At 52.8% G+C, this 11,261-nt stretch overlaps 1 protein-coding gene across 1 annotated transcript in view; it reads left to right on the forward strand.

Annotated features, from left to right (window-relative positions):
* The window catches only part of BOD1 (biorientation of chromosomes in cell division 1), a gene marked incomplete at its 5' end in the record, with an annotated part of 11,944 nt that extends 9,698 nt beyond the window's left edge, over positions 1-2,246 (forward strand). Inside the window, 2 exons of the mRNA XM_013004961.3 lie at positions 182-378; positions 1,574-2,246. Of these exons, the coding sequence (XP_012860415.2) occupies positions 182-377 (196 nt within the window). The remainder of the gene's footprint in view (positions 1-181; positions 379-1,573) is intronic.
* Positions 2,247-11,261: the final 9,015 nt, after the last annotated feature.

Genomic DNA, 11,261 nt, shown 5'->3' on the forward strand with positions numbered 1-11,261 from the left:
AGGGACCAGCTGGTTCTGAATTGCCCCTCAAAAGTGATAGTCCAGGCCTCTAACTGTGTGCGATATGTAGTTTGCCCTTTGAAAGGACTCCCTGGGTAGGCTGGCATTTGACCAGGTGGGCCCTTCTTGGCTCACACCTGACTGACTGTGAGTCATGGAACTGTCTCTTTGTCTCTGCCAGATCTGGGATGTTGGAAGCAGGAGTAGACAGAATTATCTCCCAGGTGGTGGATCCAAAGCTAAACCACATCTTCAGGCCACAGATAGAACGGGCTATTCATGAGTTCCTGGCGGCCCAGAAGAAAGAAGCTGCGCCGGCCCCTCCTCCAGAGCCCGCGAGCCAGGACCCTGCGGCTCAATCCCAGGACACATCCTAAGGTGTGGTGGCCAGGTCTTCCTTTACGGCACCGCCCTCTCCCCTGCTGATAGGTACATAAGCAATGGCGAGAAGGGGCTCAGCTCTGTTGGGGCCATGTTGCAGGAAGGTGTTCATGGCAGGTGGACTTCGCCTGCTGCCCCCGGTCAGTTTTTACTGAGCACTGATGAGAAAGAAGCATTTTCCAGTGTCGCCCCAAGTGACACCGCTGCATGTCAGCGCTTTAGTATAGATGCGTCATTAGAAGCTAGCTCGATCAATGGGAAGCACATGTGAGGATCTCATTTCTCTGAAATTATGAAAATGGGTCATAACCTAGACATGGTTCCTTGGGTTCAGAATTTTAACACACAATGCAGGCAGTGGGGCTCCTGCAGCGGCCTGCCTGGGGCTGACCTGCGGCTTTCAGTGCCGGGGACCTCCACGTACTCAGCTGCATGAACCTACCTATCACAGATGCTTCCATCAGGAGCGCTTTTCTTTTCACTGTGGGATTGAGCTACATCTTGAAAAGTGCTGTGCACACACAAAAGGCTGCCCTGTGCCTGCTTTGGAGGCTGCAGTGGGGCGTGTGCATGTGAACAGCAAGGGCGCAGGCACTGCTTCAGCTCAGCCACTACTGGCAACCATTTAACAGTGCAAAACCAAGCCCCTGCCAGAGAGCTGATTTCGCACTCACATAAACCCTATAGGAAAGCGAAGCTACTGATAGCGTTTCTAAGGTTTAGAGATCTTTAAGGAAGCAGTCAGCCTCATCTTTCTCCCAGGTTGCAGCTGGTGGATTCAGAGCGCTGATTTTGCAGGAAGTAGCCCAACACTTAACCCACTGGACCATCAGGGCTCCTTTAGTAGCCCTTAGGGTGTAAAGAATACAGGCCTCTGATTTTGTCATTGATGCTGTCTGTTTTAGATTCTTTATGGGGTCTGCTGTGCTTAATAAGTCAGGTAAAGGCAGTGAGTTGGCCCCAGAGAATGCTTTTACAAGCCACCTGGCCGAGCCTTGGGCCGGAAGGCTCTCCCTGCAGCGGGGCTTGTGCCGTGTTGAGAAGTGGAGTCTCTTACAGACTGCCGAGCACCCCTTTGGGTCTGCTTTTCTGGTTTTATTGTCCGTTCCTTTGGGAAAGTAAACTTCATGAGTGTAGTTTCCAACCCCCAAATTGCATTTTGATATAATTATCTCGTGATTTTTTTTTTAAGGATACCTCTGACATCTGTTAAAAGCTTTTCATTAATGAAGAAATTACTTCTACCTGCATCAGAGTACAGCTTCTGAATGAAGAGTTCAGGACTTCAGCCTTACTGCGGAGCAGTGTCCAGACCACCACGGCACAAGTTGGGCTGTGACAGCATGGACCAGGGGCCTCTGTGCTGTGCTGCCATCTGTCTAGTCCATCCAAGGGGACGGCACCCAGGTGACACTACAGAAAGAGAACACTACAGCAACCGGTTGTCCAGAAACACACCTTTATACTTGAACTTGGAGCCCACAGCTGGGTTTGAGGGCCTCTGTGCTAGGACAGACAAGCTGCAAAGCCGCAGGGTCAACCAGTAACAGTGGGAAACGTTAGCCGGGAGTAGGGGCTTGGTTCTTGGAGTTAGAGACTGGAACAGACACCATTAGCACAGAATGCCTTTGAAGTCGCCGTGAGCTTCACCTACACAGATCTCTCAGCAGCTTCCCTCCTGGTACGAGGTGGGAAGACATGGGTTAGGGAAAGGAGGAGGAAGACCAGAGCGGCCGGGGAAGGAAGAGCTGGGTGTTTCCTTGATCTCTGTTTTTGTGGGTTTTTTAGACAAGTGGATGATCATTAAATGTACCTTTTTTTAATAAAAATCATTTGGTACTCTTGGTGCAATGCTGTCGCTGAAACTGCCTCCCGCAGCCCTTGATTTGCTGGCCGTGAAAGGCTGGGAGGAGTGACTGACATGGCCTTCTCTCACCGGTGCTGTCGTGGAAGCTTGTGAGTTCTCCAGGGTGGACGTGCAGAAGTCTCGCCGAGGGGCCTGGGGAAGCCTCTGGTTCTGATTCAGGGGGTCTGGGCTGGGACCTGGGGCCCTGCATTTCTAGCATGCTCCCAGGCATACGGACACAGCAGCTCCCAGAGCACATGGTACAGCAGGCCTCGGATGGTGCTTCCTGGAACTAGAGCCTTCCATGTAGCGGATCCAATGATGGCATTGATTCCAGAGAAGGGAGTACCACTTCATGGGAACCACACTCATTTTCACAGAACAGTAAATGTGTCCAAAGGACAAAGGGTTTCTTTTAAACCACTGTGCTCTCTCCAGGAAGAGTGGTGTAGACTAGAGAGGGTTTCAGAGTGCAGCAGAAGCAGATGGGCTGGCCACCATGCCTGTGGTCACTCCAGGCGCATGGTCGGCATCTTCATGTCAGGAAGGCTTTTGTAAAAGTGGTGGATGTGGGATGGACGTGATGAAAGCTTAATAATAGCTCATGGGTACAGCTCCCAGGGGACAAGGCCTCATGCCATTTGACCTTGGATTGCCCCATCAGTCCTTGTAGCAGCGTGGGCTCTGAGCCGAGGGCGGTCTCCAGGGAAGCCATGCCCACACCCCCAGGTTAAATGCTGGAGACAAACAGCATGATCACGGCTGGGAAGAAACCCTACCTCTGCTCCCGCAAGAGCTGCTTAGTAGCTAAGCGGATTTACAACCTCAACCAGATCTTGGTACTTTGGGGTTTATGTTAGTCATGCGGAGGCTGGGAAATTGTGGGGATGAAGTCGAAAAAGCTGCTCACAAAGAGGCTAACCCATCAAGGTGCCTCTTTAACCCCATTACTGTAGTTATTTTTAAGCCCAAAACTAGGTATCACCTCTCGTTAAACTTCCCTTCCTACAGCTGGAAAACCCTTTTGCAAAAGCCCAGCACAAATATTACCAACATTTTTAACGACCTAACAAAGTTTTCAAGGAGCCCTGGTGGCTAACATCAAGCTGCTAACCACAAGGTCAGCAGTTCAAAACCAGCAGCTGCTCTGCAGGAGTAAGATGAGACTGGCTACCCGGGTTAAGATGTCCAGTCTCGGAAACCCGTGGCTGTTCTGTCCTGCACTGTTGGGTTGCTGTGAGTTGACTGACTGGCGGTGAGTTTGGTTTTAAGTGTCTGCTCACTGGTCACACATTCAACTGCTAGCAAGACAGGTTCAAACTCACCCAGGGCTGGCACCGTAGGAAGACCTCGTGCTCTGTAAAGACTGCAGCCTCACAGGCCTGGGGGCAATTCTCTGTCAGACAGGGTCACCGTCCATGGGACACAAATTCAAACATCGTCAACGCCTTTCTTTTGTCATCACCAAGAGTTTCAAGATGGAGTGGGGCCAGGAGACCGCTACCGCCTTCCGAAGCCTAGCTCTCTGGCCCTGCAGCAGCACCTGCTTCTCTTAAACACATGGCCTTCCCATCTCCAGCCTCACTGCCTGCATGGCATTGCCCGCCTCACCCTCAGCCCCATCACGCTCACTCACGCGTGGCTTCTGGTGAAGTTGTGTGACTCCTGTCAGATTCCCAGGAGTTTTACTGGATTTTAACATTTTGCCCTAAGGGGGAAAAGGCATTAATGGCAGTGAAGTCCATTCTGACGGAGAGTGCCCTGCTAGGACAGTAGGACTGCTCTGTGGGGTGTCTGCGGCCCCGTGGTCTCCACAGACTCCAACTGCCATGGTTTTCGCTGTGACTGGTGTGCTCAAACCATTGATATTTTGCTTGACAGCTAAAACCTGTGCGCTACCAGAGTTCCTCATTTAGCCTTAACCTTGACTGTTCCTCCCCAAGGTGGGCTGCAGGCCCTCTTGAGTCCTTAGCACAGGACCTGAGTAAATGCGCACCCACCCGCCCACGGCCTTGAGTTGATCCTGGCTTGTGGACACCCTGCAGGACAGAGGAGAGCTGCTCTCTGTTGCTGAGACTGAAAATCTTTACAGGAGCAGACAGCCTCCTCTTTCTCCCTCTGGGTTTGAATTACTGACTTCGTAGTCAGCAGCCCAGTGCTTAACCCATTGCACCACCAGAGCTCCTTGCCATGAGACCGTGGTGTGCAAATCTCACTAACTGACCACCCAGCCGCAGCAGCAGGACCTCGGAGCCTGTTGGAAACGCACACTCTGGAGCCCAGCCTCAGGCCGCTGAGCTAGGAGTGCAGGGAGGTGGGGTAGGGGGCATGGGGGGGTGGGGGTGGCACACCCACAAGCCCTCGAGGTGCTGCTGCTGTGGTTAGGTGCCTTAGCAACCCCATGTCCAGCAACAGAACAGCGCTTCCTCTCAATGGTTCCTGTGTTTGAGCCCATTGTTGCAGCGATTGTTAATGTATTGCCTTGAGAGTTTTCCTCTCTTCGGCTGACCCTCTACTGAACACGGTATTTCTCTCCAGGGCCTGGTCCCTCCTGGTGACTTACAAAGCAGTGAAATGTCTCGCCACTTTCGCTTCTAAGGAGCCTTCCGGCATGCTTCTTCCAAGACAGGCTTGCTCTTCCTCCCGGCAGTCCATGGAATATGCCATCCTTATTGCCAGCCACACACTGCAAGACATCAGTTATTCTTCCATCTTCTTTTCCCATTGTCCAGCTCCCAAGTGCAGATGAGGCGATCGGAACTACCATCCCTGGGGTCAGGTGCACCTTAGTCCTTTCTCAAAGTGACATCTTTGCTTGTTAGCACTTTTGCAGCTGATTTGCCCCGTGCAGTATGTCAGTTGATTTCTTGACTGTCAAACTCAAAATTCAAACTTATTGTCATGGATCCGGTTTCAACACGAGGCAAGCCAGGAGCGCACTGAGTAACGTGGATGTTATGCAAGTGAACGACTGGACTGAGCGCTTAATCAGAACTGGTGGGCACACAGGCGCGTCTTCTCACAGCAGCTGAAGGACAAGCCCTCATTTCACTTTCCTTGTGGATCCACCCATCAGTTTTTTGCAAGAACAGTTTGACTTAGGGAGGTCTATTTGTCACTTAAACCCTATAGGCTGTGGGGGGTGGGGAGGGGGAAGGTAGCCTTCTATACTAAATCAATTGAAGGAGCTGGTTACAGTGGATTCGCATTGGGAAAATGATGAGGCTGTCTGCTCCCATAAAACGTCATAGCCTTAGAAACCCTATATGATTTCTATATGTTGCACTTAACAGAGAACATCACGATATAGGGTCACTATACGTTGTAATTGCCTGGATGTTCATCTTGATAAAAATACAGAGAGAATGCTCTGTAGAATTGAGGATGGTGAGACTTCACCTCATGTATGTTGAAGACATTACACAAGTTATCAGGAAATACCAATCCCTGGAGAGGGACATCCAAACCAAAAAACCCACTGCTGTCAAAACAATTCCAACTCAGGGTGACCCTATATATTTTTATGGGAACAGACAGCCTCTTCATTCTCCTGCAGAGCAGCTGCTGGATTTGAACGGCCCACCTTATGCTTAATAGTCCAAGGCTTACCTGACAGTGCCACAGGGCTCCTTGGAAAAGGCCATCCTGCTTGAAAGTAGAAGGTCAGTGGGAAACTAGGAAGACCCTCCAGGAGATGGATTGCTTCAGTGGCCGCAGCAGTGACTCAAACGTGACCCTGGTGAAGATGTGGCAGGACCAGGCCGGGTGCTGTTGTCATGGGGTCGGAGCCGAGTCAACAGCATCTGACCAGAAACATTCCACCTGACTGGAGACTCATTCCACACACGTGGGTTAAAAACAAGTTGCCACTGAGCGGACTCCAATTCATGGCAACCCCGTTTGTAGCACGAGTAGACCTGTGCCCCTTGGGGGCTTAACGGTGCTTTTTTGGAAAGGACTCCCCGCGCCTGCTTTCTGAGGCATCTCTGAGTGGGTTTGAACTGCCATCCTACCTGTACCACCCAGGGGCTCCGTGACCATCCCAATACCCCACCCATTTGGTGAAAGCTCACCATGCAGCAGGTTCTGTGATGTGTGGAAACGGTTACATTTCACTCTGCAGAACTTCTGGGGCTGAACTGGGTTCCAGTTCAGGCACAAACAGCGCCATAAATGCTATGGCCCGGGCGGGTACAAACACAGCTGTAGTAGATGAAATTTCCATAAAAGGAGTGTTGTAATATGTCATTCCACTTTCCTCCTAAGCTGCTGGGAACATGCTGCGGTTTTCTAGTTAGTTCCCAGAAATAGGTCCCATTTGACCTGCAGACCCAAGGCCCCTTCTATTCCACCTTGGCCCAGCCTCCCCACCTTCCCACAGACCCCCGAGGAAGATGTTTGCACCCCTGATGCCGGTAGAGTGGTCCTTCATTGTGGTGGACGCCTTGGCCCCAGACCACACCCACTCCAGGGAGACATGCTGGACCACACCGGGGTTGTGCTTGCCCAAGCTGGCCAGGATGGCAGGGACTTGTGCCACAGTGAGCTGTGAGAAGGCTGGCTCTGTCTCTTTCCCCCAGGCCTAAGTCAGGTCCTGGAACTTAGCCCACTAGTCAGATGCAAGGCCTTTCCCACCCTAGGCAGGAGACGAGAATGAGAAAGATGGAGAGCAAGGGGACACACAGGCCCCAGTCTGAGGAAACGTGCCCTGAGCCCTGAGCTATGTCTGATCAGAGACCACCCCGCAGGAAGGAAGAGCTCTTCTACGGAAGCTCTGAGGGTGCAGAATTTCAAAGAGCGAGGGGTTGCCAGAGTCGACTGAGGTGGCGGACCCAGCGCTGTGCTCACTGCACTCACAAGATGGTCTGGAGGGCCAAGTCCAAGGACACCGGCCTGTGAGGAGAGACTCCTTGGCTTCATCACTACTTCTGAGGTCCAGCCAGGGTCCTGGTATTGGACCACTGCTAACAGGGCTCATCCCCCAGGGAGTTCAGAGTCTTCCTTGATGGGCTTCATTCCCAGGGAGGAGTGGATGGGGATGGCATTCAGGAGTGCTCCTGTGGCCCGTCCACTTGGGAGGAACGACGAGGTCACCCCACTCACCTCTACTTTCCCGCCCCTTCTCTCCTGAGGCTCCAAGGATGGCATAGTCGCCCGTGGCCAGGCCCCATGGGGCTCTTAACCTCACAGCCACTCGGGGGTTCTGAGGGAAACAGGAACAGGAAGCGCAGCAATCCCAGCACCATCTTCTCACCGTTCAACCAAGGAAACGATGACTTGCCGAGCAGGAAGCCCTCGTTGGATGTTGGGGTGGTTCAGACTGGCAGCGGGAGCAGGGGTGGTGGGTCTCCTCTGGCCACAGCAGCACCCCAGCATGCAGAGCTCATCGGAGAGACCACACCAGGAGGAAATCTGGCTATGTCACATGCTACCTAGTTGACCGGGCGGGAAGGGGAAAGAGAGAGGGCTTGCCTTCTGCTTTGGCCACTGCCAGCCGGCAGCCAGACAGGGACCACAGCCCCCAAGACACCTGAAACAGGCTCCAAAGGACATGGGAAGAAGATGAGATGAAGAATGTGGGGTGCACACCACTGGGCCCCCAGGAAAAGTATAGACAAAGGATTGCGTGTTGGAGAGGGTGTGACCCATATGGACAGACGCAGGCATGTTGTGGAGAGAAGACCCTCAGCTATTTGGGTGGTTGTGTAGTGCTTACATGTCGGGCTGGGATCCGCGTGGTTGACAGTTTGAAGCCCTCGGCAGTTCTGAGGAAGACAGACTGGGCTTTCTACTCACGTAACCAGTTCTAGTCTCAGAAAACCACGGGGGCAAGGGGGAGGGAGGGTTCACTCTGAGTCAGCATTGACTCGATGGCAGTGAGTTTAATTTGGGTGGCTCAACGTAGGGAGGCAGTGGGTGCTGGTGTGAACGCTAGAGTGAAACCTACCCAGATGCCTACCCCAGAGGGTTTGGACACGAAGAGAAACAAGCCTTTCCCATGTGTGAAATGGGGATCAACTTGCAGTTCAGTTTGGTTCCTAAATGCAGTGTAGTCCTCCTGGTCCTAACCACAGACTGCAGACACAGGGAGGGCCCCAAGACACCCCCGTTTCTCTCCAACTGGCTGTCTGGGTGTCCGGGCTGCCCCCTCCAGTTCTGTAATTCAGGACGATGACTCACAGAACTCCGAAAAACACCGGACTAGCAAAGGCTGTTGTAATATGAAGGACACGGATCAGGACCAATGTCAAGAAGAGACACATTTACAAAATGCAAACCCACACCTCCCTTCCCTCCAGATGATTCCAACCCTGCCCCTGTGGATTTCAGAGGCTGCAGATCATTATGGGAACAGAAAGCCTCATCTTTCTCCCAAGTAGCGGCTGGTGGTTTCAAACTGCTGATCTTGTTAGCAGCTCTACTGGTAACCCACTCCACCTCCAGGGTTCCTTACAAGAGACACACCAAGGGAGGCAAGATGCAGAATTCTGGATCCCAAAGAGTATCCAAGCAACCTTGGGCACATTGCGAGCCCTCTGCGCCTGGCCTGTGTGAAGGAAGGGCTTGAGTTAAGGCCTGCAGAGCCTTGAATGCATCCGCCCATGGCTCCATCCTTTGGGCTTAGACCATGGTGGCTGCTATGATGGCTGCCTGTTCCTTTCTCACCCGAACCTGCTTTTGCTTTCCATCTCTCCACTCTGATGTCCCCACGTTTTCCATCCAAGTGTGACCTGAAAGCGGCCTTTGTGGGGCCCAGCCTGGGCCACTGCTATAAACAGGTCTGAGAAGGCATAAGTAAACACCCACTCCATGGTGGCCCATGAGGCCACCAGCCTCACAGGAGGCCACTTGGAGGGTGGCCACCTGGCTGGATGGACAAAATGACAGGGCCCATGGCAGGGTGGGCCTCGAAAGGCCCTTGGGCAGACAGAGCAGCAAGAGAAGCCAGGGGACAGAGACGGCACCCAGGCCTTGGCCCTGCTTCTAGAGCCTTCCACCCCAGCCTGGGCCCAGCAGTTGGCACTGTGCCCTGGGGCTCTTTGCTTGTTTCCTAACCTGACTATGGCCTCCCCTCCACCTCCCACACCATCCCAAGAGGATTGACAGACCTAGGTGCCAGGTACTTCCCAGGCACCTTCTGCCTAATACTCAGCACCTCCCAGTGGGGTAGGCTCCATCACATCTGTGGTCCTGGGGGCTCCAAACAGTGCCCCTTGCATGAAGGAGCCAGGTCTCAGAGATTAACTCTAAGTCTCTGTGTCGGTCAGAGGCAGGGCTGGAACCAGAAGCCCAGTGTGGCTCCATACCTCTGAGGTCACCCCTGCTAGCCCAGGCTTCAGGCTTCCTGCCTTCTCAGGCCCTTCCCCCAGGGACCAGTGGACATCGGAACAAGAAGTAGGGAGTTGAATTTGTCGAGCACCGCCTACGGGTCAGAACTCTGCACACCAATTTGTAAAGCATCCCCCAGTAGTCTTCCATGCTGCCCTGCCAGGTCAGTGCTGCGATTCCCCTTTTGCAAATGGAGAGGTTAGAACCCTGGCCAGGAGTCTCCTGGTTCTTGAGTGGGAACTCAACAACAACTCACTACCCTCAAATCAATTCTGATCCACAGCGATCCGGTAGGGCAGAGGAGAACTGGCCCTGTCAGTGCCTGAGGCTGCAGTTACTGAAGTAGCAAGCCTTGACGTTGACCTGCTGGCGGTTTCAAGCGCTGACCTCAAGGTTGGCAGTCAAAGTGGAACCACTGTACCAGCAAAGCTCCTCTGGAGAGGTGACTCAATTACTAAACTCACCGCCATCCAGTCCATGCTGACTCACCACAACCCTATCAGGGCAGAGCTGCCCCCGTGGGCTCCCAAGACTGTCATTATTCATGGGATAAAAAGCCCACCTTTCTCTCTCAGAGCACTGGGTGATTTCAAACTGCTGACCTTGCAGTTAGCAGCCCAATAGGCCCCTCTTGAGAGAGAAAGGTGTGCTAAAATGAAAATGTTGCCATCTTCCTTTGCATACGAACCCATAAGGTTTGTTTTCAGGCTGGTCTGAAGGTCAGAGTTCCAGAATGTTCCGGAGTGGGGTCCAGGCAAGGTGTGTGTGTCTGTTGGGGTGGGGTGGGGGGACTTGTATAACAGTCTAACAGTCCTGGCTGGCCAGCTTAGGTTTCTTTAGTCCAGGGACTGATTAGGTTTTGTCACCTGGGAACTCTGGGCATTTACACGAAATGGAAGCATGGTTCGCTGCCGTGGGCCTTAGCACATGAAATTCCATGTTGGGTCCACTTTAATGGGGTTAAAGGAGCCATGAGTCAGGTCTTAGACTGCTAACCCCAAGTCCTTCAAATTCACCAGCTGCTCCACGGAAGAAAGATGAGCCTCAGAAAGATTCTCAGAAAGACTTCGTCTCGGAAACCACATATAGATAGGGTCGCTGTGACTCAGAATCTACTTCATAGCAGTGGGTTTGTTGTTGTTGTTGTTGTCAGTCAGGTTATCAGCTAACGCTTGGACCCCCAGGGCTGCGAGGCTCACAGCCCTGATGATGATGACCTCAAGGTGGGGGCTCTCGAGGACAGACTCCAAATACCCCCCCTCTGTGCGGCCTGGTGTCAGTGATCCTGCAAGTGTGGCCAATGAACAGGGCTACTCTGAAGTTCTAGATCATGATGCAGGTAGGCGCCATCAAGACGATTTTAACTCAGAGCTGCTCTGCGGACACAGAGGAGCTGTCTCATAGGGCATTCTAGGCTGTCATCTTTACCGGAGCAGCAGCCTGGTCTTTCTGACTATGGACAAAGCAGGCAATCGCTTACCTGTTGCACCTCAGGGGGTCCTTCTACAAGCATGCGGCAGAGATGACAGGAATGGCGTCCAGAGCCAGACTGCTTGTGTGGAGAACCCTGGCGGCCACGGAGTGAGCGGCTTTATTTTTCTAGGCCTCGGTTTTCTGACCAGCAATGTGGAAATGATAGTGGTGCCTACCTAACAAAGTTAGGTAGACCAACCAAGTTAGTATTTGTTACATTATTATAACACTT

This window comes from Echinops telfairi, unplaced genomic scaffold (genome assembly GCF_000313985.2).
Source record: "Echinops telfairi isolate 266 unplaced genomic scaffold, ASM31398v2 ScPeMD7_7469;HRSCAF=8507_0, whole genome shotgun sequence".
In the NCBI taxonomy this organism is placed as follows: domain Eukaryota; kingdom Metazoa; phylum Chordata; class Mammalia; order Afrosoricida; family Tenrecidae; genus Echinops; species Echinops telfairi.